The sequence below is a fragment of the Cylas formicarius genome, unplaced genomic scaffold (genome assembly GCF_029955315.1).
Source record: "Cylas formicarius isolate icCylForm1 unplaced genomic scaffold, icCylForm1.1 PGA_scaffold_9__14_contigs__length_23061073, whole genome shotgun sequence".
NCBI classification, from domain to species: domain Eukaryota; kingdom Metazoa; phylum Arthropoda; class Insecta; order Coleoptera; family Brentidae; genus Cylas; species Cylas formicarius.
Genome location: NW_026844365.1, coordinates 2,339,581 through 2,362,509, shown reverse-complemented (window position 1 = coordinate 2,362,509; position 22,929 = coordinate 2,339,581). Strand labels below are relative to the sequence as shown.

At 47.7% G+C, this 22,929-nt stretch overlaps 8 protein-coding genes across 13 annotated transcripts; 4 read left to right on the top strand and 4 right to left on the bottom strand.

Annotated features, from left to right (window-relative positions):
- Positions 1–3,435: 3,435 nt before the first annotated feature.
- On the bottom strand, positions 3,436–8,706 carry LOC132707556 (solute carrier family 53 member 1-like). The gene is made up of 5 exons (XM_060679455.1): positions 8,433–8,706; positions 7,055–8,219; positions 5,745–5,939; positions 5,514–5,683; positions 3,436–3,918 (listed from the first exon to the last, which is right to left on the bottom strand). The coding sequence occupies exons 1-5, from the start codon at positions 8,499–8,501 to the stop codon at positions 3,523–3,525; spliced, it is 1,995 nt and encodes a 664-aa protein (XP_060535438.1). The 5' UTR covers positions 8,502–8,706; the 3' UTR covers positions 3,436–3,522.
- A 450-nt stretch (positions 8,707–9,156) lies between these two features.
- On the top strand, positions 9,157–9,824 carry LOC132707853 (protein stunted). Of its 3 annotated transcripts, XM_060679822.1 has the most exons (4): positions 9,157–9,300; positions 9,376–9,506; positions 9,574–9,594; positions 9,728–9,824. In XM_060679822.1, exons 1-3 carry the CDS (start codon positions 9,272–9,274, stop codon positions 9,585–9,587), a joined length of 174 nt encoding a protein of 57 aa, XP_060535805.1. In that variant the 5' UTR covers positions 9,157–9,271; the 3' UTR covers positions 9,588–9,594; positions 9,728–9,824. The 3 variants fall into 3 exon arrangements, with proteins under 3 accessions (XP_060535805.1, XP_060535804.1, XP_060535807.1); XM_060679821.1 differs by lacking the exon at positions 9,574–9,594; XM_060679824.1 differs by lacking the exons at positions 9,574–9,594; positions 9,728–9,824 and having other exon boundaries at positions 9,376–9,514.
- Positions 9,825–9,844: 20 nt separating this feature from the next.
- LOC132707849 (diphosphomevalonate decarboxylase) lies at positions 9,845–11,364 on the bottom strand. 3 transcript variants are annotated; one of them, XM_060679816.1, is made up of 4 exons: positions 11,175–11,364; positions 11,057–11,124; positions 10,887–11,001; positions 9,853–10,839 (listed from the first exon to the last, which is right to left on the bottom strand). In XM_060679816.1, the coding sequence occupies exons 1-4, from the start codon at positions 11,224–11,226 to the stop codon at positions 9,926–9,928; spliced, it is 1,149 nt and encodes a 382-aa protein (XP_060535799.1). In that variant the 5' UTR covers positions 11,227–11,364; the 3' UTR covers positions 9,853–9,925. The 3 variants fall into 3 exon arrangements, with proteins under 3 accessions (XP_060535796.1, XP_060535799.1, XP_060535798.1); XM_060679815.1 differs by having other exon boundaries at positions 9,854–10,839; positions 11,054–11,124; XM_060679813.1 differs by having other exon boundaries at positions 9,845–10,835; positions 10,887–11,124.
- A 591-nt stretch (positions 11,365–11,955) lies between these two features.
- LOC132707851 (uncharacterized) lies at positions 11,956–13,861 on the top strand. 2 transcript variants are annotated; one of them, XM_060679818.1, is made up of 4 exons: positions 11,956–12,108; positions 12,605–13,058; positions 13,116–13,211; positions 13,296–13,861. In XM_060679818.1, the coding sequence occupies exons 2-4, from the start codon at positions 12,639–12,641 to the stop codon at positions 13,659–13,661; spliced, it is 882 nt and encodes a 293-aa protein (XP_060535801.1). In that variant the 5' UTR covers positions 11,956–12,108; positions 12,605–12,638; the 3' UTR covers positions 13,662–13,861. The 2 variants fall into 2 exon arrangements, with proteins under 2 accessions (XP_060535801.1, XP_060535802.1); XM_060679819.1 differs by having other exon boundaries at positions 11,980–12,108; positions 12,610–13,058.
- Positions 13,862–13,864: 3 nt separating this feature from the next.
- On the bottom strand, positions 13,865–15,063 carry LOC132707850 (cytochrome c oxidase assembly protein COX18, mitochondrial). Its single transcript, XM_060679817.1, has 3 exons — positions 14,572–15,063; positions 14,133–14,516; positions 13,865–14,081 (listed from the first exon to the last, which is right to left on the bottom strand). Exons 1-3 carry the CDS (start codon positions 14,929–14,931, stop codon positions 13,899–13,901), a joined length of 927 nt encoding a protein of 308 aa, XP_060535800.1. The 5' UTR covers positions 14,932–15,063; the 3' UTR covers positions 13,865–13,898.
- A 150-nt stretch (positions 15,064–15,213) lies between these two features.
- On the top strand, positions 15,214–18,339 carry LOC132707848 (protein germ cell-less). The gene is made up of 4 exons (XM_060679812.1): positions 15,214–15,701; positions 15,754–15,974; positions 16,024–16,476; positions 16,531–18,339. Exons 1-4 carry the CDS (start codon positions 15,565–15,567, stop codon positions 17,160–17,162), a joined length of 1,443 nt encoding a protein of 480 aa, XP_060535795.1. The 5' UTR covers positions 15,214–15,564; the 3' UTR covers positions 17,163–18,339.
- A 445-nt stretch (positions 18,340–18,784) lies between these two features.
- On the bottom strand, positions 18,785–22,025 carry LOC132707847 (protein SDA1 homolog). The gene is made up of 2 exons (XM_060679811.1): positions 21,122–22,025; positions 18,785–19,903 (listed from the first exon to the last, which is right to left on the bottom strand). Exons 1-2 carry the CDS (start codon positions 22,002–22,004, stop codon positions 18,828–18,830), a joined length of 1,959 nt encoding a protein of 652 aa, XP_060535794.1. The 5' UTR covers positions 22,005–22,025; the 3' UTR covers positions 18,785–18,827.
- A 448-nt stretch (positions 22,026–22,473) lies between these two features.
- Positions 22,474–22,924, top strand: LOC132707852 (TP53-regulated inhibitor of apoptosis 1-like). The gene is made up of 2 exons (XM_060679820.1): positions 22,474–22,702; positions 22,751–22,924. The coding sequence occupies exons 1-2, from the start codon at positions 22,556–22,558 to the stop codon at positions 22,841–22,843; spliced, it is 240 nt and encodes a 79-aa protein (XP_060535803.1). The 5' UTR covers positions 22,474–22,555; the 3' UTR covers positions 22,844–22,924.
- The last annotated feature ends 5 nt before the right edge of the window (positions 22,925–22,929 follow it).

Genomic DNA, 22,929 nt, shown 5'->3' with positions numbered 1-22,929 from the left:
TTTTTTTTTTTATTAGAAAACAATAACTGTGCAGCTTTGAAGAAAGTAACTGGCATTGAGTTTCCCACGATAGGGTTTCGTCGAGCTCTAGTCCTAAAAATTTAGAGTGCTTTTTTGGTTTTGTGCGCATTTGTTTTTGGACATTCAAAAAGAGTTCGTTGGTGTTAAACCAGCTATATAGCAGTACAAGTAATGCATTAATTCTGTCATAAAGAGAGACATAGCAGTGTGAGGAGACTAAACTTGAATAGTCGTCAGTGAACTCTGATAGACCCAAACTAGGTAGGTGAGCAGATAGTTCATTGATAAAACGGATAAATGAAACAGGGCCAAGCACTGTACCTTGCGGTACGCCTCTATCTACAGATTCAGAGCTATTCCACGAATTCCGTATTGTTCCATCCTCTTCAAAAGAATTTCGTGGTTGCTAAGATCACAAAATATCCCAAATATCTCTTTGGGTTGATCTATCTCTTATGAAATCGTGCTGACTTTCAGACAAAATTTTGTTTTAACTTACATAATCGGTCAAGCATGACGTATTCAAATATTTTAGGAGAGCATGATGTGATTGCTAGTGGACGATAATTTTCTGCAGAATGCCCGACGCCCTTTTTAAAGATGGGGACCGCACGCCAAATTTTAAGGGTTTTTGCAAGTTAAATGACCTTAACTTTGTCAACTATTTTATTAGGAATATTAATATTATTCTTAATCTAAAAATTCTTTGGCCGTTTATTCCTTCCACTTATCTCACACAATAGCCCAAGCAGTTTTATTCTGATTATCTGGTTCTAAAATTTTTCGCACATATTAGCCTTTTTTTGTTAAATTTTTTATGTTTACTTTTCTCATATTTATATTTTTCGACGGAAATACAGCCTTTTTTGCGCAAACAGTTTTTTAAGATGTGTTACTGACGCGGAAAGCCACGACTCTTTATTGGGACATTGAGAACGGGTTTTTAAAGGAAAATGTTTGTTAAAGTACCACAGGAAAGTAGAGTAAAAAACGTCAAATTTTTTATCACCAGACGCCCGACCAGGGTTCTTAATATTTGTTTAAAAAAATACAAAGGAAAGGGAGTAGGGGATGACGACGAGGTTTGGAATTGTATCACAAATTCTGACTTATTGACCTGTTTTATAGCAATCCTGACTCGTTTTCCGGCGGTTCTGACTTATTTTTTGGAAATTTCGTCCCATTTTCCGGAGATCCCGACTTATTTTTCAGAAACTGCGTCTTAATTGTACTTTCTATGATAAAGGACAGAACGTAAATTTAAAAATAAATAAATAAATGCTACATTATTTCAAACGTCAATACTCATTCCTGTGTACATTGGAACTATACGTTTTAATATAGAATATTCCATTTTTTACAAATTAAGACATTATAAATATCCTGTTTAGCACCACCGTGATATTTGTTGTAATTTTGTTTTCCGCACTTGTCCAAACTGCAGAATGTGAGAATAAGGGGTGGAAGTTTGACCTTGATAGCAAGTTAGACGCCAATTTGTAAAGGTAAATGGTATTAAAAGACGGCAAGTTAAAACAAATGTTGGAGTGCCTCAGGGCTCAATACTTGGACCAATATTGTTCATTTCGTATATACATGATTAGTTGATTTTGCAAGACATCTTGTTAGCATATACGGATGGTGTTGCAGTACCAATGAAAGCATGAACTTTCAACAGTCATGTCATCAACCCCTGACTCTATCAAAATAAACTGATATTCAACACAGACAAGTTTGTTTTTGTGGCAAAACTCATAGCCCTCGTTTCTCGGTATATAAATATTTTCAATAGGGTAAATGGTTTTTGATAAAATACTTGTTTTCTAAACTATACAGCACGCCGTAATAGTAAATGGCGTCATCGCGTCTAGATTTGGCGCGAAAATGGTGATTTTTATCTGGATTCTTTCAAATATCGTAAATACGACAATTATAATTAAATGAAATAAATTTTGCTTATCGGTTAGATAGCTTTTGAGGAAAACATATTTTTTAAATCAAAAATAGCAAAAAAATAAATAAATAAATAAAAAGAACATCACGAATTTTGATTGCGCCAAGTTCGGTTTAGGAGTGGGTATGGACTTCTACATCCCTCCGAAATTTGAATTCGATAGCTGCATATTTAAGTTACACAGTTCTAGTTATAGCCAATTATCTTTAACAGAAGAACCCATTTTTATTTGCAATTACCGACGCACCCTGTACATTTTCAAAAAATATTATCCGTGATGATTTTTTGATCGAGATCTTATGCGTCTCCCCAGGGCCCCCAGTTTCAAAAGGTTCCTTTAGGGCACCAATCCCTATGCCTGTGCCACATTTCAACCCAATGGCTTTATTATATTATATGGCTTTCATAACGTTGTACGAAAAACAGTGCAAAATGGCGAAAAAAATATGGACGGCAAGGTCCGATCGAGGCCATATCTTATGGGATTATGTGTCCCGTAGGATGTTTAAAAGGAGCTAAACTTCAGCTCCCTCCCTCGAACCGTTCCGAAGTTATTCGCATTTTTAAAGAGCGTCTACAGAGAACAGACGAAAAATAAAAACGTTTTTTTTTTTTCAACGCTCTTCAGGTAGACCACCGAGTATCAAACGAGCTATCGGACAAGAAGCTAACGAATTTCCCGATAAACTGAAAAATCTCAATCTCGAAAAAAAGTGCTTTAAAAAAAGTTCTATTGTGTATAACCGGCGAGGTGCGACCCACAACCGATGTTAAGTAGTTGCGAGTTATTTTAGGACCGACCTAGATATTTTTATGTAAAAGCAATTATTGGCGATAAATATTATTATTTTAACAGTAAATTAAAGGAAGTGATTTGAATTAACTATGTATTTGTTAATAACGTGATTACTGCAATAAAAAAATTATTTATATTATGAACTGGAAGAATGAAAATTTGAATTTGATAATGGTAGGTTTACTGGAAACATTCTCAAAGGGATTTTGCGCGAGTAGTTCAAATGACCCGAGAAAAAACAAAAAAAAACGTCGTACTCGCGATACCCTTTAACGCGTTTAGCTGAGAAAAAAATAAAATAAAATATAAAATACTGTACACCCGGCCCCGCTTCCTCAGCTCTGGACGGTGGAGAAGGGAATGGACTTGATATTGACGATAAAAAATATATTTAAGAACGATTTGTGCGAGTAGTTCAAATGATCCGGCAAAAAAAAACAAAAAAAAATCGTCGCACTCGCGATACCCTTTATTGCGTTTACCTTAGAACAAAAATAATAAAATATAATATACTGTACACCCGGCCCCGCGTCCTCAGCCCTGGACGGTGGAGAAGGGGATGGCCTTGATATTGACAATAAATAATAACGATAAAAAAATAAAATTAAAAACGATTTGCGCGAGTAGTTCAAATGACCCAGCTGAAAAGAAACAAAAAAAAACGCACTCGCGATACCCTTTATTGCTTAGTTTAGAAAAAAATAATAAAATATAATATACTGTACACCCGGCCCCCCCTCCTTGTGCGTCCTCAGCCCTGGATGGTGGAGAAGGGGATGGACTTGATGTTGACGATGGTCGCCTCCGGCAACAGCGGCGTCTTGTCCTCCTTCCTCTTGCCGGTCTTCTTGCGGCCGCGGTTCACCGCGCCGTCCTCGTCGTCCATCATCCTCAGGATCTGGATCTGGTCCGAGGAGTCGATAGGCGCGACGGAGATGTCGCGCACCGCGCGGAACTTGCCGCAATTGTTGAGGTGCTCGTTCTCGAGCCGGAAAAAGTTCCACACGAAGCGCCGGAACACCTCGAGCGGCGTCAAGATCGACGTCAGCACGTCGCCGCTGACGTAGTTGCACTCCGTGAGGTAGACGTTCGCGGTCCACGTGAACCGGAGCACCAGGTCCTCGACGATCGCGAAGTAGTAGAAGAACTAAGTTATGAGAGAAATAACCATTCAAGAAGGGTCAAAGAAGTGAGTGTGGACCATGTGGAGATGAAACTAACACGTATACTTTCGAAAAATTCGACGTAAGAAACAAGATTGCTTTCGAAAAATCGTCAGTGGGCGGGGCAAGTTAAAAGGAAAGAACTTCGCGATTTCATGTGGTAAAGGGACGCGTTCTTTTTCTATCGCGCTCCTATGGAATTTTCGCAAAATCGATCTAATGTTAATGTACGGGCACCCTGTATAAAGTGTCTTTCACACCTTGTCAAACTTCAAAGTTGCGGCAACCTTTAGTAAATATTAAAATCTTTACTGGTAATTGTGATTTAAAATAATATTTTTTCAAATATCTCACGCACCCTGTGTGATAGACGAAAGCTGTTCGACCAAGTTTACGATACTGTTCAAATCAAATTAACCCTTCTCTAAAAGTTATTCATTTATCGCCAATAATTTACCCGCAAAAACGGAAATTTTTAGGACATTTTAGATTTCTTGCCCTTTGAGGACACACCCTGTATATAATTCAAACAATGGACGAAATAGAGGTTATAGCCCTGGGTCTCCCACGTTTCCTACGTATATGATTTTTTTCAAAAGAGTAAGTAGTTTTCGAGAAAATAGTAGTTTTTTTTGCAGTCGTCGTAGCAGTAAATGACGTCATCGCGTCTAGATTGAGGGTGAAATTTTTTTTTCAGATATCTCGAACAGAGGATGCGATAGAGGAAAACCATAAATACAAATATTGTTGCTCACGATAACGGACAGTTTTTTCAGGGTCTTTTAGATTTTTCTCCATAACTGAAAAACCCTGTATATAATCAAAAAAACGCTTGAAATAAAAGTTATAGTACTGGATCTTCCGCGTTTGCCGGTTAAAGCATTTTTCCGATTGGAATAACAGTTTTGGCGAATATAATTTTTTTCTGAAAACCAAAATACTCACAAAAATTTCAAAAATTTTTAAAAATACTTCTAGACGCTTGTTCGTGCCCAACTTTAATGGTTTAAATGTAGAACTTAAATACAAAAGTCTTAGCTGGCTTTTGGTGTAAAACAAATTGACTTCTGAATCGCAGTCTGCTAGTTGTGGTAAATTTTCATTGAAAAAGAAACCCCATTTTTATTTTTTTTGCGAATGGAGAAATGATCTTTTTTTAGATCCATGCAAACGTGGTTTTTAACCTTTTGCAAATACATCCCGACCCCCCAGACCCCCCATTTTTGATTGATACCATGGATACGATCGACTAAATACAGAGTGGTCCAGATTGTGTAATTTGCAGACCCAAACCCAGAATCTATACCACCCACAGCTCCAAAAGAAGTAAAAGCACCATGAAAGTAGGATAAATGTACCCACACAGCGGTTCACAAAATTTCTTAATTCTCTCTGCTCATTTAAAGCAACATCGGTGGCTTTCATCGTCAATCTCTACGTTAGTTTTCGAGCTGAGAGGCACTTTTTTTTGTAAAAAACAATTTCTTGCATTTCTGGAGCCACCTTCACGGGCCCTTATTAGAATAATACTATTGCATTAGTCACAATTGATATAGAACGCTTTTTTTGCGAGCCTCACCGTTGACGAGTAAACGATCTCCTCCCTGAGGAAGCGGTTCTCGCCGGCGTTCTTGTCGAGAAGGCCCCAATCCATCTTGATGTCCCAGATGTAGGTATACGTGGAGCTCACCACCTGAGCGACGATCCACAGCACAAAATACGGGTTGTCCAGCGACGACTCGTAGTGAGCTGAAACGCAGACGGTAGTGAGCGCGAGGGGGCGTGACCGGCGGTGGGCGGGGACACCTACGTTTGTAGTAGGACTTGAGGGTGCCCAACGCGACCACGAAGAACGTAGTCGAGTACTTGCCGGCGTTAACCAGGTGGGGGAACGCCTCGCGGGTGTCGTAGTACCGCCTCAGGCACTGAGCGAACCGGATCCATGCCGGGATGCAGTTGACGATCGGCCGCACCACGAAGTTGTTCTCCATGCACTGAGACGTATCTGCGACAGAGAGAGAGGTAATTCACGTTGTGCGAAAGAGTCCGTTCTATCAAAGATCTGGGAGTGACATTTAGTAACACACGTTGCCACAGAACTTACACTGTCTCATTGGAGAGAGTATACTGTGCAGATAAAATGCATTGCAATGAACTGGGCGACCTACTTTGGAAAATCGTAAAGCTAGCGGCGTATTGCCTATAGTCGGTATTTTTCTTCTCAGTTTCGTATTTATTTATTTAGATACCCTGTTCAACATGATAAACCCCTCAGGGACATAAGTGACAAATAAAAAAAAAAGAAAAAAATGCTAATACAACGTAAAATAAAACAAAAATAATTATATGCCATTCCTTAAAAAACATGTTTTAACGTCACATACAGAAGAAAATATATCAAGCTGGAAACTTGGCGAGTAACACAGATCGCCCGTTCTGTGGAAAGGAGAAAATTTTAAAAAGTCTCGAGTCAATATGTGGAATGAAAAAAAGTTTAGGGTCAAAAGTGACACCTATATCAGCAAGAGTGCCCGGACGCTGAAGTACGATGTCATTGATTTGTTAATCATATCCGATAATATTACTTTTTTGATGGGATTTCACGACAATTCATTATGGACACACCAGTTTTCAATACCCCCATTCAATGACAGGTTTTGGCAGCCCTGAATGCTGTCAATTTTGCAGAACAACTTTAGATCCTTAGAACCTTAGCAAAATTGCAAAGTTATGAGATGGAAGGAAAATTACTAATATCTAAATTGTCACCTTTTTTGTAAATAGGTCTGCATAACTTGCAGATATATAAGGCACCTATTCAGTAGGACTGTAAGTGGTAGAACAAGGACGTTCGCACTGCCCTTCAAAACAAAAGCCGGAATGCAATCAGGTCCCGACATCACCTTATTTTTTGTTTGCTTAAGAGCCGCTAGCACTTCACATTCTTGAGAAGACGTAAAATGAAGAACTCGCATATTATAATTTGAAGAAGAGTAAGCAAAGTAAGATCCAGTCTGAAATGTTAGTTGAGCCCTTTTTATTATTAATAAAAATTGAGCGTATATGATGTGTGTCGGTTCCTTAAGGGGCTATCATTGTTCTAAAACGCGTTTCAGTCACCTCCGGCGTGCACCCAGTTGCCGTTGGTGAAGTAGAAGCACGTGAGGAACTGAACGTCGAGGAGGCCGCCGACGAGGCTGTTGAGCTGGTCGGCGAGCCAGAAGTCGGCGAAGCCGACGTGGAAGAAGGGCGCGGAGATCATGCGGCCGCACAGCCTGAGGAACCAGAACCGCGCCTCGTACCGGAACATCTTCAAGGGGTTCACGACGAACGCGAACATGATCAAAACCAGGCCCAGCGGGTTGACGTACTGCGGCACGCTCAGGCTGCTGCTGTACATGAAACTGAGAAGGCTCATGGACCACACGACGCCCAGAATGGCGGCCATCTCCATGAGGTGCTGCTCGGAGAGGTGGTTGCGGGGGTCGAGCTCGAATATGAGCACGTGGTTCACGCCCGACGAGCGCCATCCGTACACGTTCACGCCGAGCAGGAAGAGGAACTCGATGACGAGCAGCGGCGCCCTGTACATCCGGAACCCGATTTTGAGGTTATCGCTCGTCGGCTCCGCGAAAATCGCCGTGAGTACGACCGCGATCGACAGCACAATGAACGAGCCCGAGAACAGGCCCACTTTGAACGTCGTCCACGGGGACTGCTGCTCGCCGAGCGGCGGCACGCGCAGCCTCTTCATCGCCTTCTGGCGGTCGCCGCCCTCGAGCTCGTTCGTCACTAGGCTCTCGGTCTCCGCTATGAGATTGTCGATGTCCTTGTTGGTGGTGAAGTGGGAGGTCTCCACTTGCTCCTCGCGCCACTTCATACCCACGTCCGTGTTTAGCAACTTGTCGTGCTTCTTGAGGATCTTGCGGAAGCCGGTGTTGTTGAGCGTCTGATAGTTTTGCAGCAGGATCAGGCTGAGGTAGAACTCGCTGAACGCGAGCTTCAGGTCCTGCCGCTTGCGGACCGCGACCTGGCGCCGCTCGCGCCTCTTGCCGAGCCTCTCGTGGTCGGTGGTGTCTTTGAGCTCGGTCTTCAGCGTCGCGAACTTTCTGTTCGCCTCCGCCATCTTTTCCGCGTAGAACGTGTTGATCTTCTTCAGCTCGCCGTCGCAGTAGAGGAAAAAGTGCTCGTCAAAGTTGGCGAAGTGCTTCTGGACGTCTTCCGCGTCGACGGTTTCCGCGGAAGGCGCTTCCTCCACCGCCGCGTACAGCATCGCCTTCATTTCCTGCGGGTTTCGTCGACATTTTAAAAAACAAACGAGAGCTCGCGGCCAACGCGACCCGAGTTCCGGTCATGTGGTCGCCGATTGTTTTTTTTTTCTCTCGACTTAACCTTTACGCGTCATACCACAGACGAAAAAATGGGCAGCGGTGAAAGGACGGCGACGGGAAACGCGTTTCCCGCAATCCGCAAGACGAACGAAAAACGAGAGACTTACTTCGTAATTGATGTACTGTTTGCGCCATTCCGGGGTGATGTGCGCGCTCAGGTGCTCAGCGAATTTCATGTCTCGCGCGAGTCCGTGGCTGGCTGGATACGTAACGGTCGCCGCGACACTCGCGATTGCGGTGCCGCTCGGTACGCACCGAATTATCAAACCCGCTGTTTACTCCCCCGTTATAACGAGACCGCTAATAAACAAGGCAAACAAAAAAAAAACGACTTTCGAGCACTCCTGACGATTAATTAAGTCGTTATTATCTCTGCTCGAAATCTCGGCGAAACAATTTTTTTTGACCGCTGTTTTTATCGCCGCGATAATGAAATTATCGTTTTTGAGGAAATCCGACCCGTGTATTTCGCGTTGCATACCCACGGTATGCAACGCGAGCGCTCGCGGATCCTTGAGAGACTTCCGGGAAAAAATCCGAACAAACAGAAATGCGGACGTTATCAAACGCGAGCAAATTCAATTCCAATTAAAGCGCCGCGGGCTCTCTTATCACGCATATTGCAGCGGCATCAATATTTGCCGCGAAAATCCGTTCGGTACAGTAAACAAATCCCGAATATCAATAAAGGCTATGGTCGTAAACCGTCTTATTTGAGCCCCGCTTTTAAATTACGATGAAAATAAATTTTATCGTAAGCGCGACCCGCCATCTTTTGCGGCCGCTCTGAAATCGAGTTTTATAAGGCAGCGACCAGATGGCGCCCGAAAGTTTACCGTCTGTGATCGGGCTCGCGCTAATCTCGTTACTCTGTGATCGTGGTTTTGGGACGTCGCTGTTGCTTTTCGCCATTTCTCACGAGACAATTACTCACGACTAAGGGAAAATGAGCGGCTGGAGGCAAGCCGGTTTAAAGTAAGTGGAGCGTTCGGGAGCTGGGGGCGAGGGGGTAGTTTCGAGGTTAAGGTTACGTAACCGCGGGCATTTCAGTTACATCAACTACTCGAACATCGCCGCCAAACTGCTCAGGCAGGCCCTGAAATCGGACCTGAGGGTGGAGGCGCAGAAACGCGACGCGACCGCAATCAAAGTGACGAAATGGGAGAACGGCAAGCCGATAAGTAAGTAATATTTCTGTAGTGTGTTACAACATTTGAGCCCAGCTAATGCGCGAATTGATATTTCCAGACGCTCAAGAATAAGTTTTTCGTAAGTCCGGCGTGAACTTTGATAATATCGTTAATGGCGTTTGTTTTTTTTTTGCGTTTGAGTGACTAATACGGGGGGGGGGTCAATATTACTGTTCTTTCTTTTAATTGAGCTTTTCGTTTTTCTTTTTCAGAGGAGACCGAATATTAGGGCTAGGACGTTAAGCGAGGATGTAAAGGCGAAACTGTACCTTATGTTAATTTAAAGCGTAAATAGAAGGTTTTAGTATGGTACCTGCCTTTTTTGTCGCGCAAGGAGTAGTCTGAACGGGTCTGAGTTAATAAAATCGCAGCCCCTTCCATAAATTTATTGAAAAAACGTATAAAACCGCTCAAGCGGGCACCAGTCCCAGAGCCTTCGGTAGGCCGTCGACCGTCAGCAGATGATCGTCGGAATTTTCCAGCACCCTCGGGCCCTCCCCGACCTCGGTGTGTATCATGTACTTTAATTTTCCTTGCTCCGCGGGCGTCAACGTTTCTGCGAGGCCCCCTTCGATTGGCACTCGCTCGAATCCGAGCCCTTTGTAGTAGTCGGCACCGTCGCCGACTCTCGGGAACGCGTAGTCGACTGCGCCGGCGAAACTAGAGACTTCCTGCTCGAGCAGGAACACGCAGGCGTTGGGGCCCGCGTCGAACGTGTAGCAGGCCGCGTTCCTGCCTCTAAACTCGTTGTAACGGTGCACCAGGTCGACTATAGCGTGGGAAGTGTCGTTCATGTACACGCAGGGGGGGTACGTGTCCAAGCAGATCGCGTGGAACTGGTTCGAATCCCTCATCGTCAGTTCGGCGAACGTCTCGAAGTCCTTGGCGAAAATCGCCCCCTCCATGTCCCTAATACGGTCCGGGACGACCTTTTCCGCCCTGTACCCGATGAGGCTGGACGTGTCCACGCTCCTCTTCATCCCCAACGTGGAGCTGTGTTTTTTGGTGGCGTCGTTCACGACCAGGATCAAAACTCGCATCTCGGGCCAGTGCGCGGGCCCCTTTAACTGTCTGGCGATCGAATCGCCCTGGCAATGCCAGCGCACCCATCCGCCGTACATGCTCCTGCAAGCGCTACCGGATCCCTGCCTCGCGACGTCCGAAATTTCGCCCTCGACGCCGTAAAGGACTGCCAAAGCATAGACGAGACAAGCAAAACCCGCGGCAGAGGACGCGAGGCCCGCGGCGGTCGGGAAATTGTTTTCCGAACAAATGACCACATTCCAGGAGGCCTCGGGCAAAGACGGGTCGGCGCGTTCTCTAACTAGACGGGGGGGGGTAACCAGAGCCATTTCCCAAACGGGGTCTTACCTTTTTTTAAGCACCGCGCGAGCCGTGGCGAGTTCATGTCCTGTTTCGCCCCGTTGAGCCAAAACGCGCTCTCGTTCAACAACGGGCTCGCCATTATCGTCGTTTTGGCGCACATCTAAAAATAACGACAATAGAAACGAACCTTGAACCGTCGGATCTGCTCTCACGACGTCCGTCGACAAGCTGGCGCTAATGGAATCGTTGAGCGGGATTATGAGTTCGTCGTTGCTTTTGCCCCCTGAAAAATCGACGAAAGTTAATCGGGTCGCAACGCGGCACGCGCCTTACAATATTTTATAACGGCAATGTTCACCGGAGCGACGCACGTAACAATCTTCATCGTGCTCTCGTGTAAAAGTGCGGCAACGCGGACGAACGAAAGCTAATTGAAAGAATTTCTACCACCCATAGGGCGCCCTTTGTTGACGTTAGTTATCCGGGTCAACGATCTTACAACAATAGGTTAGAATAATATATGTTTCCCCGCAGTACCACGAGTGGTAACGCATTATTTCCAAAGATTATAAAATCGACAAGCGACTCGCGCTGGTCGCGCTATCTATCGGAAGAAAAACCAAAAATAAATATACGACTCGAATCGGAGAAAAACAGCAAAAATACGATTCGGATCGCGACGTGAAAGTTCATCTACCGCTCGGTAGGGAGCGCGAGGCGTGCACAAATCAAACCGGCAACTCTAAGGTTTTCTGTGGATATTTTAGTATTTCCCCAAAAAAGGTCGATGGCGACTGTTGTCGGCAAGTTCGAAGATCTGGATCGTCGTTATGTGGTCACCGAAAAGCGCTCAACCTCGTTCCTTGACCGCTTCTGTCGCCCAAGCAGAACAATAACAAAGCACTTTCCGGTTTTGCGCTGGCCGATCACGTCGACCGCTGCGCCGGTAACTGTAAAAACGACGAAATTGAAGCCCAAAAACGGAATCGGGATTCCATATTTAGCGCCGTCGCCGCTAGAGATTTTCGAGCGGCCGAAAAATCAGTTGCGGACAGCGTCGGGCGTATACGTGCTTTTGGGCCGCCGTGTAGCATTAGTCGTCACAGTAGGTGGTGGTCGGACAGGTGTAGTGCGTTCAGGTAAGAAGCGACGGGCGCGCGTAACGGATGTCGCGTCGCTCGGGGAAAGTGAACGACGCGGATTACGAGTGTTTGCGTGGAAATCGGAGGAAATTCCGCCGTCACGTGACCGCGTTTCCCTTCAACAGGTGAGTGCGTGGGCACGTTTCCCGGACGGAAGTCCGATTTTCGCCCTAAAATCGGCCCCGCAACGCAAAACCTTGCCGGGTAACGAGTTTGTTCTTTTATTGTGTCGGTTAACGGCCTTGACACCGTGAAGTCGGTGGGAAAAACTGTCGCAAAAAAAAAAGCGGTTCTCGAAAAACGTTACTTACCGTCGACATTCGGCCGTAAATAATCGATTTACCTGACGGCAAGGTTTAAAATTCTCGTCGTAGGCGCGAAGTACAAAAAAAATGTTTGTCGCAAATCGAATCGAGAGCAAAAAAAAGCAAAAACGTGATCAACGGACCGGCAATTTAATTGCTGCTACATTTAATAACGGAAAAATCTCTTGGTCGTTGAAAAACAGTCGAAGGTCCCGAGCACAGACCATGGAAGCGATCTCGCGACAGTAGCACAGTTCGTTTGAAAACCGTCACTCGCCTTGTGCGCTCCCTTAACGTCGGTTTGCGTTTTGGTTAGTTTAGGGTAGGCCGTGAGGCGGAAAGCGAAGCGGATGTCAGCCACCATGGACAACAACAACCGAAACGAGAAATCCGAGGGCATCGCCGCCGCGACGGACGACGGTCGCGATGAAAACGGCTGCGCGCGCAACAGCGCGGCGATACTCGAGAGCCCGTCGCTGGCGCACGCGCTGGTGACGACGGTGCCGCAAAACATCACCGCGAGGGCCCTCGGCGACAAACACACCCCGACTCGCAACAGTCTACGTCACAGCCGAATGATTGTGATGAATCGCAACGGAAAAACGCCTCGGCATTATTTGCCTTTCGTCATACGCCACTACAAAATTGTCAAGTCGATGAAGGTGATGACTATCCTGCTCGCGGTGGCCATGTGCCTAATTTCCGTGTGGCTCGTGCTCTGGACGCCGACGATGAGCGCGGCCGACTATCCCTACTGGAGCGCCGTCCCCGTGAGCGAATGCCAAAACCAACCGAACACAACCAAAACTAACCGGTTTTGTTTCCAGGCGCTGTGCTCTGGAATCGTCGGGTGTTTATTCCTCGGTTGCTGCCCGCGTCCGTACCCCGGCAGACGGCTCAGCTGGACCTACCATTACGTCAAGGTAAATGTGACCAAAGGCAGTTGGTTTTTCAAGAAGAAGAATGGCTTCGTCCGCAACTAACCAAAAACCCGTTTTCTTTTGCAGTTCCTTAGCGTATCCACCACTGTCATTTCTATCGCTTCGATAGTTTTGGTTTTAACATTCGCGTTGATCCACGTGACGTATTTGTACTCTTCGACGTGCGAGTCGTTCGACAAGCTCAACAAGACGTGCGTGTGCGCGCCTGGCGGCGCGACCTCGGCCGTCTTTAACGACGTTTACCACTACGAAGACCTAACGTGCGACGAGGTCGAGCAGTTCCTGCGCGACCTCGAAATATCCACCTGCGCGGTAAATTTCGTCATGCTGGTGCTCGAAATCTCGTACTTGTACGTCCACTGGACCGACAGGGACCTGGCGGGGTTCTCCAGGGTGCCGGCTCGCGATCCCGTCAAAAGCGACGGGAGCTGATGTGGAGTTCTGGAGACTGAGGGGTGAATTTTGTGATATTAGACGCGGACAAGGATCCGAGATACCACGCGACCCAAAGATTTTTTATTGTTAAGGTATTAGCGGTTTGGGGGCCACCGACGAGCTCGTCGCTTGCGTCGCAGCTATCAGTATTATGTAAGGGATGTAAGAGTCACCGTTTTTGTAAATAAACCACGTTGTTTCGTAAATTATTGTTTTATTGAAGCTAAAAACGATTTATTTAGACAACTGGGACATTTTTAATTTGGCTTTGAGTCGGTCGAGGGCGTCGTCGTAGGGATTTTGTGCCTCGCTCGAGGTCTTGGGTATGCGGCACAACCTCCTCACCTTGGGCGACATTAGGAGCAAATTCTGTGCCAAACCGTACGCGCTGGACGTGGTCCAAAACAGCACGAGGCACTGGAAAATGGAAACGTTTACCTGGAACCCTGATACCAAAGAAGCACTTACGGATGGCACTGCAGCCGCAACGGGCACCATTAGGACGCTGATCCCGCGAAATACGTAACTGAGGGCGGTCTGCACTTTGCTCGGCACGTTCTTTCTCGACAATAGCTGCAGCTCGACGATGGCCAAGTTCAGCAGGCCCAAAGTGACGGGCAGGATCCAGGACTGGTCGGCGACCGTTAAGTTGGGTATAAAACCGAAACCGCCCACCGTCAGCTCGAGCAAAGTTACCTGTGCACGGGGATCGCCATAGGGCAGCATGTACACCAAATTCCTGAGGCCCACCGACAGAGATACCCACATCGGAATCTGGACCCATACCAGCAGAGTGCTTTTTAGCGGGTGGCAGTTATCGCGTTCGATCAACTTGGTCCACTGCTTTTTCACCTACGAAAGTACAAGAGATGGCGCTGCGGGGGTGTCACGCGTATCGGCAACGTACGGATCGGTTAAACATGTACCGGGCGGTTTTTTCGTCCCATTGGTACACCTTGGTGGCGATCGCGGTCTCTTTCTTCAGCTCGTCGACGAGCGGCCCCATTTCGAGGGTCGCGTTTTCCAAACGCGCGAGGACGCGGTTCTGGTACACCGCCAGCGGTAACGTGAGACAGGTGCGCAACATTACGGTGGTGCCGATTATCGACGCCCACCACGGGAGCCCCGTCGCGTCGTGCACAGTCACGAGCAGGTTCTGGCACCATTCTACCGGCGCGCTCTCGCTCAAAGACTTGTACAGCCCGTACTCGGAGTACGGGCTAACCTGGGGACGCAGGACCGGCCTCAGGCGCGTTATTTTAAACATCGCGCCGGCTATTGCACCATCGCTGACGCGTTGCGAAACTCGCGCCGCGCAAATTTATTCAAAAACGGGGGCAATATTTTCGGCGCTGACGTAACCAGCGAAGGTTATGTTTGCGCCGGAACGACCAGCGACGTTGTCAAACGTACGAGGTCATCTGGCGGTGTGCGCGCGATGCCGCCTTACCGAGCTCGCGCCGTTGAAACACTTTTTCGGTGAGCCGGCAACGTCGCCGCAATTTTGACAGATGTTCCAGTTTCTGTGCTCTTCGGAGCAGTGGCGTGGAGATGAGACCGCGCGGGTCGACACTATTTTAAAATTTGCCCGGAGTAGGACGGCGCTATCCGTTCTAGAAGTGCGATCCGTCCGATTATTAAATCCAAGCGATCGAACGGCGTCGAGCGTCGCGATTTTCCACGCCGAAATCGGCGTCAAAGCCCCCGCGGGACGGGCAGCTCGCGTGCCGTAAACACACCAGTGAAAGTCGGACCGTGCGTGCGGTTTGAATGTTTTTTTCGCGTTTTGCGTTGTTACGGTGTAAAGTCGTTTTCGACGAGAGTTCCGTGGCGCGTCGGGCTTTCGCGATTCCCGGCGCTGACAGTCCCGACGGGAATAAACTTCGACCTACACTTGACAATGGGGGGCATGGTCTCTACCCAGAGCATCGTCGACAACCTCACGGGCTACGTCACCGGCCGAAAACGTAAACATTCGGAATCGGAGGAGGACGAGGAGAGCAAAGTGATCGAGATCGCTTTGCACACCCCCAAAAAGTGAGTAGTTCGCGCGGACCATTCTCGTCGTGACGCCGTTCCGTTTTTTAAGGAAAAAACTGCTCTGCACCGCCAAGTACATATACCAGGCGTTGTTTTTGGAAGGGAAAAATTCCGACGTCACCGTGTGGGCGTTAGGGAAGGAGCATCACCTGCACCGGGTGTACTTGTGCCAGAGTCCGTACTTTGCGAGCATGTTCGGCGGCTCGTGGCTCGAGACCACCCAGAAGTACATCAATATCGACGTGGTAGACCCCCTGATCACCCTCGACTGTAAGCGTCCTTATTTCTCCCGCCCCGCGTCACCCACTCGTTCTCGCAGCGTTGCAGGTGGTTTTCGGTTCGCTGTACAACTCGGACGTCGCCCTCAACCCGTTGGAAATCGTGCCGATCCTCGCGACCGCCACCATGTTCCAACTTGAAGGTCTGATCGAGCATTGCGCGGAAGTGATGCTCGAGACCATCAACCCGAAAACCGCGTTGGACTACTACAACGCCGCGTGTCAGTACGGCGACAAGAAACTGCAAGAGGCGTGCTTCAAGTGGTTCCTCGTCAACCTGATGCCGCACTACTTCAGCCGCTCCCACTCCGAGCTGAGGACTATCCCCGTGTCGCTCATGACGAAGCTCGTCGCTCATCCGGACCTCTTCGTCATACAAACCGAGTATTCGATCTACGTCATGCTCAAGTATTGGATGTTTCTGATCAAGCGGGGCGACGAGGGCGACGATCCGACAGTGTCGACCGTCAACGAGTACTTTTGTTCAAGGACGGGTGAGCGGGAAGGTTATTCGTCCACCGGTTCATTTGAACTACCGGCCGTTCCAGACAAAACCCCGTACCTATACTCGCCGGAGGGGCGCGAGTTCGTGCCGGTGTTCCAAGGGCTGCGCCTGCCCAACCTCATCTCGCACCAGCTCGACGTGTTGCTCATCCTGCGCGACAACATCGTCCCCAAGTCGTGGCTGCACCCGGTCGTGCTGCAGCAGTGGCGCAACGTGCTCCGGGTGAACCAGAACGACGACAAGGGCCCCGCCAACGTCTCCGACGAGGTGTTCCTGGCGGAGAGCCTGCGCTGCGGCCGCATCGTCACCTCGAAGGAGCGCCACGTGTGGCGTTGGACGGGCTTCCACTTCGGCACCGACCTGCTGATGATCACCGACGGCTCGACGCTCTCCGTCAAGCGCAATCATCGCTCCGAGTTCGAGCAGCTGCTCAGCTTCCAGCAGACGCGCCACGTGGCCCTGCGGGTGACGGTCGTGCGTCTCAACGAGCAACGTCAGATCGTCTTCTCGATGCAGTCGCCGGTGCTGAAGATGAGCCTCGCCAAGGGCGAGGAGGTGCAGATCATGTCGTTCGCGCCCGGGCTCGAGTACCCCACCATCATATCGGCCAATATTATGTACGTGTCGCCGGAGGCGGAGCCGGCGGGGGACGCAGAGCGGGCGGAGGAGGCGTGAGTCGTGGGTACCGACGACGTCCACGATATATAAATATATTTTTTTACGCGTTTATTTTTTTCGTCTAGTCAGATGTACAGCTAACCGACGGCGTGAGCGAATAAATCTGTTTGCCCCGCCCCCAGTATTCTACGCGTTTAATCTCTCTTTTTTATACCCGCGCGTGCCTTTATAAGTTTCGGTCGTTTATAGATATATATATGGGAATTATGTATTTAGTCTTAAGTTTTCGTTTGGAGAGCCGTTAAACCAATAAAGGCGGATATAACCCGATCCTACCGACTGCGCCGAACGGCAATGAAACCCCCCGCCCAAACTCGAACGGTTTATTATACACATCTATTTATAAGACACGGGCCGATCATTTCATCTTCTTCAGCTTGAGCAGGTGGTCGCGGAGCGCGATCTGGTTGTCCAAACGGTATTTCCTACGGTGCCACGGTTTTCCGGAATCCTTTTTATAGACAGACGACATTTGACTATTATTATGAGACCGAGTACTGAACATTGCTCGAGTGGTGAACATCTACGCAGGACAAATTGAAAACCCGGAACATATCCTTTTTCTGACTTTCTGAAGCTGACTTCTTAAGGCGCCTCTCGATCTTGTGTGGCTCTAAAAAGTGCGTGCACGTCGAGATTTGTTCAATGCCTTATGTTTTTTTGCCAAGAGTGTTTTTCCTTCCGATGCGTCATTTTCTTTCAATCTTTCCTTCCATTGTAAGTTTTGAGAAGTGGTAATTGGAATTTCGAAAAATATGTGACCCAGATAGGCATTTTTTCTTTTTTATTATTGGCAATAATTGTCTTTCTCCGTCCAGTTTAGTCCGCGGTTGCTTAGTAAAGTTCTCATATTAATGAATGATGTTCTGGCTTGCTCGATCCTGCTACATATCTCTAAGTGTGGATCTAGATCTTCAGCTATCCAACTATCGAAATATCAGAACTTTGTGACTAGGATGTTCTTGTTTGTTTACTCTTGTATTTAATTGCATGTTTTGTGTTCTGTTAACCGCCATTACCTTCGTCTTGCCTATATTGATCTTCAAATATGACGTCAGTAAATTGCCTATTAGCAGGGCCAACCCCAAATAAGAAGAAGTAGAAAATATGGCGTAAATTCCTGTCCTACTCTCGCGGATGCCATTTGATTCATGTAGAGGTTCTTTACGATTTTAAGATCATTTTCACCTGTCGAACATTCTTGGAGCAATCTTATTAATTATCAATGGTCAACACCGATAATCTATAAAGCATAGTCTGTAGCTATATCCAAATAAAACTCTAAGGGTCTCCAGTTGCACTTAGTGATACAGGAGCTGTGGGTTTGTGCTTTGTAATATAAATAAAATAAGGAAATATAGGAAAACTAATAGTTATATTTTCCAAATATAATAAAATCAATCCTATACGAGGCAACACCTCAGTTGAAGAGTCCATAATCTGTCACTGTCAGTCGCTTGAAGGATGTATGAAGAAGTTTGGAATAACGCAATTAGTTTCTAAACATAAAATGCAATCAAAGTGTAGTTAGTATGGCACAGGCCAGAGAAGCTGGCAAATTGCTCAAGGCGGAAGCCAAGAAACTTAGGAAAAGAAGAAGAAGAACCCCCGCCTAACTTCGAATGGTTTATTATACATAAATATACATGAGACACGGGCCGATCACTTCATCTTCTTCAGCTTGAGCAGGTGGTTGCGGAGTGCGATCTGCTTGTCCTTGAAGCTCCGCTTGGTCTTGACGAGCGCCTTGTGCCTGATCATCTGCACATTCTTCCTCTTGTTCTTCTCGCGGTTCGTCGCGGAGGCGCGACCGCGACCGTCGCGGTGCCCGAACTTGTCGCGGCCCTCCTGGCCCCGCCTCACGCTCTCGAGCCGCGCCTCCTTATCGTGGCGCCGCTTCTTGTGCACCAGCTCGATGTCGTCGAGCTTCACCAGGTCGCCGTCGGCGCGGCGCTTCGCGCCCCTCATCTGCTTACCCACGTTGGCAGCGTCGATCCTCCTGAAGTCGTCGTCGGTCAACAGGCGCGCCGACGTCACCTCCCGCGCCATGTCTTTCTTCCCGGGCCGATCGTCGGACGCCGTCGCTGTCGAGTCATCCCCCACGTCCACCCACTCGTCGTCGTCGTCGCCCTCCGATCCGGAGTCGATCTCGACGGCGTCGTCTTCGACGGCGAGCAGGACCTCCGACCCGGGCACGTAATCCTTCGCGTCCATCTTGCCATAGTCGATGGGCTCAATTTCGGCGGACGCCTCCGTCGGTCTGCCGCGGTCCTTCTTGTGCAACAGCTCGGGTCGCAGGCTCCTGAAGAGCTGCACGAGGGAGCGCGCCGCCATCATCACCGACCGGTCCCGGTACGACTTGTACTGCACCAGGTCCCGGAGCAGATCTTCGTCGAGCGCTAGGGGGCACCGGGCGCAGATCTCGCGCACCGCGTTCAGCCCGATCGCCATCACGTCCGAGCTGTTGCGCTCCGTGACGAAATTGTCGGCGATCGTCTTCAGGAGCGGCGCGACCGCGTCCGGCGGCACCAGCTCGTGGCACGCCTGCGCCGCGCACTGCAGTATTTTGGCGACGTCGCGCTGGTGGGGCCGCGCGAACCGCTGCAGGTACGGGTAAAAGTTGAGCAGGAGGAGGTCGTGGAGGCCGACGAGGCGAGATATCACGTCCAGCGTCATCAGTTTCACCTCGAAGCGGTGGTTCTTCGCCTCCAGCTGCGCGAACAGCTTCTCCGCCATGCCTGTAACGAGTCTTTGTTGGTTGTGGTCTCGTTAATCAAAGCGAGAGTTTGTCGACTGCTCCGATAGATAGTACTAGAAGCACCACGAACACAGATTTCTAGAGTTGAAACTCTCCCGTGGAAAGCATTTTATTTGTTTATTTTGTAACCCGATGAGGCCGATGAATAAAATAAATAAATAATCTTTGTTAAAAAAAAAACATATTGAACTGAGGTGGCTTTTACTTGATGAAAATCCATTTAACAAAATAATAATAATAAATATTTTGAATTTAATGGACAGATTTACATCTCTAAAGAAAGTTTGATTATGGGAAACCCACTTAGTCCTTTGTTAGCCGAGATTTTTATGGATAATTTGGAAAATATCATATTAGAACATCCTTTAAGTTTTCTATGGTGGTATAGATACGTGGATGATATTTTTGCTTGCTTTGTTGGAACGGACAGACAATTGAATTCTTTTTTAAATTATATTAAATCATTACATAATCGTATAAAATTCACTATCGAGACTGAACAGGGCAACTCTATAATTTTTTTAGACTTAACTATTACGAAAACGCAAAACAAATTAGATTTTTCCATTTACCATAAACCTTCACACACGGACACTTAATATCATTAAACAAATTGCACTGAACAACGGCTACAATCCGTCCATTATCGATAAAATTATAAATAAAAAACAAATCCAGACAACAGTAAACTCTATTTATCCGAAGCCTAAGACAGAACCCGAACGATTTAAAACAATTACATACATAGGAGAACCCAGTGAAAAACTTTCAAAACATTTGTCAAAATGTGGTTTAAAAATAGCTTTCAGAACTAACAACACAATAAAATGAAATGCCCAAAATCTCAAAAACCAGTTGTCCTAAAATTTATATTGGACAAACAGAGACAAAAGACAAAAGACAAAAGAGCGTTCAAAAACAATAGTCTAGATTCTAGTTATGCTACACACTTAAACACATTTTTGACGACAATTTTGATATTTTACACACAGCCACAAAAAGTAAAAAATTAAAGTTATTGGAAGCCATGGAGATTAACAAAATGAGACATTCAAATGTATTGCTTAACGATCAATTGGATTTAAATACCTCTCCTTTGTAGCGAAAATTAGCCAAGCTAATAATGCCTTTTCAATCAGACACGGCTACAAATGGTGGGCTATGTGAGTTAAATATATTATTCTGACTATCCGCTTACCTTGGGGATCGTGGACGAGATGGACGGCGGAAAAGTTGAACGCGGGGCCCTTCGCCTTCTTCTTGTAGGCCTTCGCCGCCAACTTTTTCGCCTTGGAAAGCTGTTTCTCGCGTTTGCGCGTCTTCTTGTTGACCTTGTTGGCCATCGCGACGTCGCGGGGGTCAACGTCGTCGTCATCGTCCGAATCGGACCCGTCCTTGTCTTCCGGGTCGCTTCCGAGAAAGAACTTGATAGACGCCACCATGAGCTTGGTGACGCGGGAAAAGCAGCCCGTCGCGATCACGTTGACGGTTTTCGCGTCGTTCCACACGTTCTTCTTGTACAGCTCGATCATGATGTCGACGGCCATTTTGGCCGCCTTGGGGTTCGCGTCGTTCAACATCCTGAACATGAAATTCTGAAGCGTGGCGTTCAACTTGGCGTTTTTGTGTTTCGCGTTTAAATTTTTCACGTCGGTCACTATGTGGTCGCGCAGGAATTCGCGCAGCGACTTGCTCGGGCACTTTAACAGCCGGAAAAACAGCTCGAGCAGGTCGGTCGGCGCCAGCAGGTTCTTGTTGCGCAGCAGAATGAGCGCGCGGCACAAGCTCATCCTCACGCCGCCGTCCATCACGGTGTTGTGGCTCTGCATCAGGTCGATCAGTTGCTGCGGGAACTCCGCCACCTCTTTCGCGTAGCACTGCGCCACCTGCGCGATAAACATCACCGAAGCGTCGAGGGTTTTGTTGGGCCGACTCGGATCGAGCCGGAACACTTCGACCGTGTTCCGAAAGTGCTGGTACTGCTGCAGGAACTCATCGCGGTACGAATCCGGGTCTCTTTTTATGAGGTTCTGGAGCTGCGGCAGGTTCTCCGGCAGCTGGTTGTTGTGTTTACGCACCATGCCGATGCGCGGAAAAGAACGAGGTTCTTTCTTCTTCACTTCTAATGGCCACGATTAGATAAGGTCATTCGACCAGCTTACACAATATTTAACATTATTCAGATATCCCAAAGAGTGCCTTCTAAAGAGAAGGGTCTGGAGCAATCCATCGTCCTCCAGGTTATTTAACGTATAAAAAACGGAAACAAATAAATGGTCATAAAATGACGACCGATTCTTCAAACGGCTCCCGCAATTATCTTATACACATCCGGAAACCGTGTCAACGTACATCTCATGGAATTACACATTACTCTAAACATCACTAATTTCGACCGATTTCTACAAATTCTTGGAACCGGGCCGAATCAACATCCGCCATGTGCAATGGTTCCCTGGAAAAAGAAAAAACGATGTTAGGCCGCGATTTAAAGAAGAAGAGGTAACGTCACGGACCACGGATGATCGTAGTAGCCTCGGCTAACGGAGGTAAAGAATAAAGAAGAAGATTTTCAACAAAAAAAATGCGGACGAAGTAAACGGGGCGCCGATCGATAAACGGGGCCGCCAGGATGAACAGCATCGGCCGCGCGTGCACCGACCTGAAGAAAGAGTACGACGACTGTTTCAACGCATGGTTCTCGGAGCAGTTTTTGAAAGGGAGCACGAACGATTCCATGTGCGCCCCCATCTTCAAGGTGTACCAGCAGTGCGTGAAGGTGAGCGACGCGGGGGCGTCGCGCCGGTAACTCACTCTCGGGTTTCAGGACGCCATGAAGGAGCACAAGCTCGACTTCGACGAGGTTAAGAGGGACCTGCTGGGCAGCGGGAAGGAGAAGCGGGTGCCGGGGGACTCGTGACGGCGTCGACCGAACGTTCTAGTGCTTGTTAAATAAACGAAAAGGATTCCTCGAGCTTTGTCGTGAAATAAAAATCCGAATGTGGA

Excerpts from the sequence above, each read along its gene's own strand:
- LOC132707556 (XM_060679455.1), bottom strand. The coding sequence starts at position 8,501 with ATGAAATTCGCTGAGCACCTGAGCGCGCACATCACCCCGGAATGGCGC. Across the intron at positions 8,220-8,432 it reads AACAGTACATCAATTACGAA|GAAATGAAGGCGATGCTGTA; the intron begins GTAAGTCTCTCG and ends CGAAACCCGCAG. Across the intron at positions 5,684-5,744 it reads CCTCAAGTCCTACTACAAAC|CTCACTACGAGTCGTCGCTG; the intron begins GTAGGTGTCCCC and ends TCTGCGTTTCAG.
- LOC132707853 (XM_060679821.1), top strand. The coding sequence starts at position 9,272 with ATGAGCGGCTGGAGGCAAGCCGGTTTAAA. Across the intron at positions 9,301-9,375 it reads TGGAGGCAAGCCGGTTTAAA|TTACATCAACTACTCGAACA; the intron begins GTAAGTGGAGCG and ends CGGGCATTTCAG.
- LOC132707849 (XM_060679813.1), bottom strand. The coding sequence starts at position 11,226 with ATGAAGATTGTTACGTGCGTCGCTCCGGTGAACATTGCCGTTATAAAA. Across the intron at positions 11,125-11,174 it reads CATTGCCGTTATAAAATATT|GGGGCAAAAGCAACGACGAA; the intron begins GTAAGGCGCGTG and ends TCGATTTTTCAG. Across the intron at positions 10,836-10,886 it reads CGCGCGGTGCTTAAAAAAAG|AGAACGCGCCGACCCGTCTT; the intron begins GTAAGACCCCGT and ends CCGTCTAGTTAG.
- LOC132707851 (XM_060679818.1), top strand. The coding sequence starts at position 12,639 with ATGTCAGCCACCATGGACAACAACAACCGAAACGAGAAATCCGAGGGC. Across the intron at positions 13,059-13,115 it reads CCTACTGGAGCGCCGTCCCC|GCGCTGTGCTCTGGAATCGT; the intron begins GTGAGCGAATGC and ends TTTTGTTTCCAG. Across the intron at positions 13,212-13,295 it reads GGACCTACCATTACGTCAAG|TTCCTTAGCGTATCCACCAC; the intron begins GTAAATGTGACC and ends TTTCTTTTGCAG.
- LOC132707850 (XM_060679817.1), bottom strand. The coding sequence starts at position 14,931 with ATGTTTAAAATAACGCGCCTGAGGCCGGTCCTGCGTCCCCAGGTTAGC. Across the intron at positions 14,517-14,571 it reads GGTACATGTTTAACCGATCC|GTGAAAAAGCAGTGGACCAA; the intron begins GTACGTTGCCGA and ends GTACTTTCGTAG. Across the intron at positions 14,082-14,132 it reads TTGCGGCTGCAGTGCCATCC|TGCCTCGTGCTGTTTTGGAC; the intron begins GTAAGTGCTTCT and ends TCCATTTTCCAG.
- LOC132707848 (XM_060679812.1), top strand. The coding sequence starts at position 15,565 with ATGGGGGGCATGGTCTCTACCCAGAGCATCGTCGACAACCTCACGGGC. Across the intron at positions 15,975-16,023 it reads CCCCCTGATCACCCTCGACT|CGTTGCAGGTGGTTTTCGGT; the intron begins GTAAGCGTCCTT and ends TCGTTCTCGCAG. Across the intron at positions 16,477-16,530 it reads GTACTTTTGTTCAAGGACGG|ACAAAACCCCGTACCTATAC; the intron begins GTGAGCGGGAAG and ends CGGCCGTTCCAG.
- LOC132707847 (XM_060679811.1), bottom strand. The coding sequence starts at position 22,004 with ATGGTGCGTAAACACAACAACCAGCTGCCGGAGAACCTGCCGCAGCTC. Across the intron at positions 19,904-21,121 it reads TCTCGTCCACGATCCCCAAG|GCATGGCGGAGAAGCTGTTC; the intron begins GTAAGCGGATAG and ends GACTCGTTACAG.
- LOC132707852 (XM_060679820.1), top strand. The coding sequence starts at position 22,556 with ATGAACAGCATCGGCCGCGCGTGCACCGACCTGAAGAAAGAGTACGAC. Across the intron at positions 22,703-22,750 it reads TGTACCAGCAGTGCGTGAAG|GACGCCATGAAGGAGCACAA; the intron begins GTGAGCGACGCG and ends CTCGGGTTTCAG.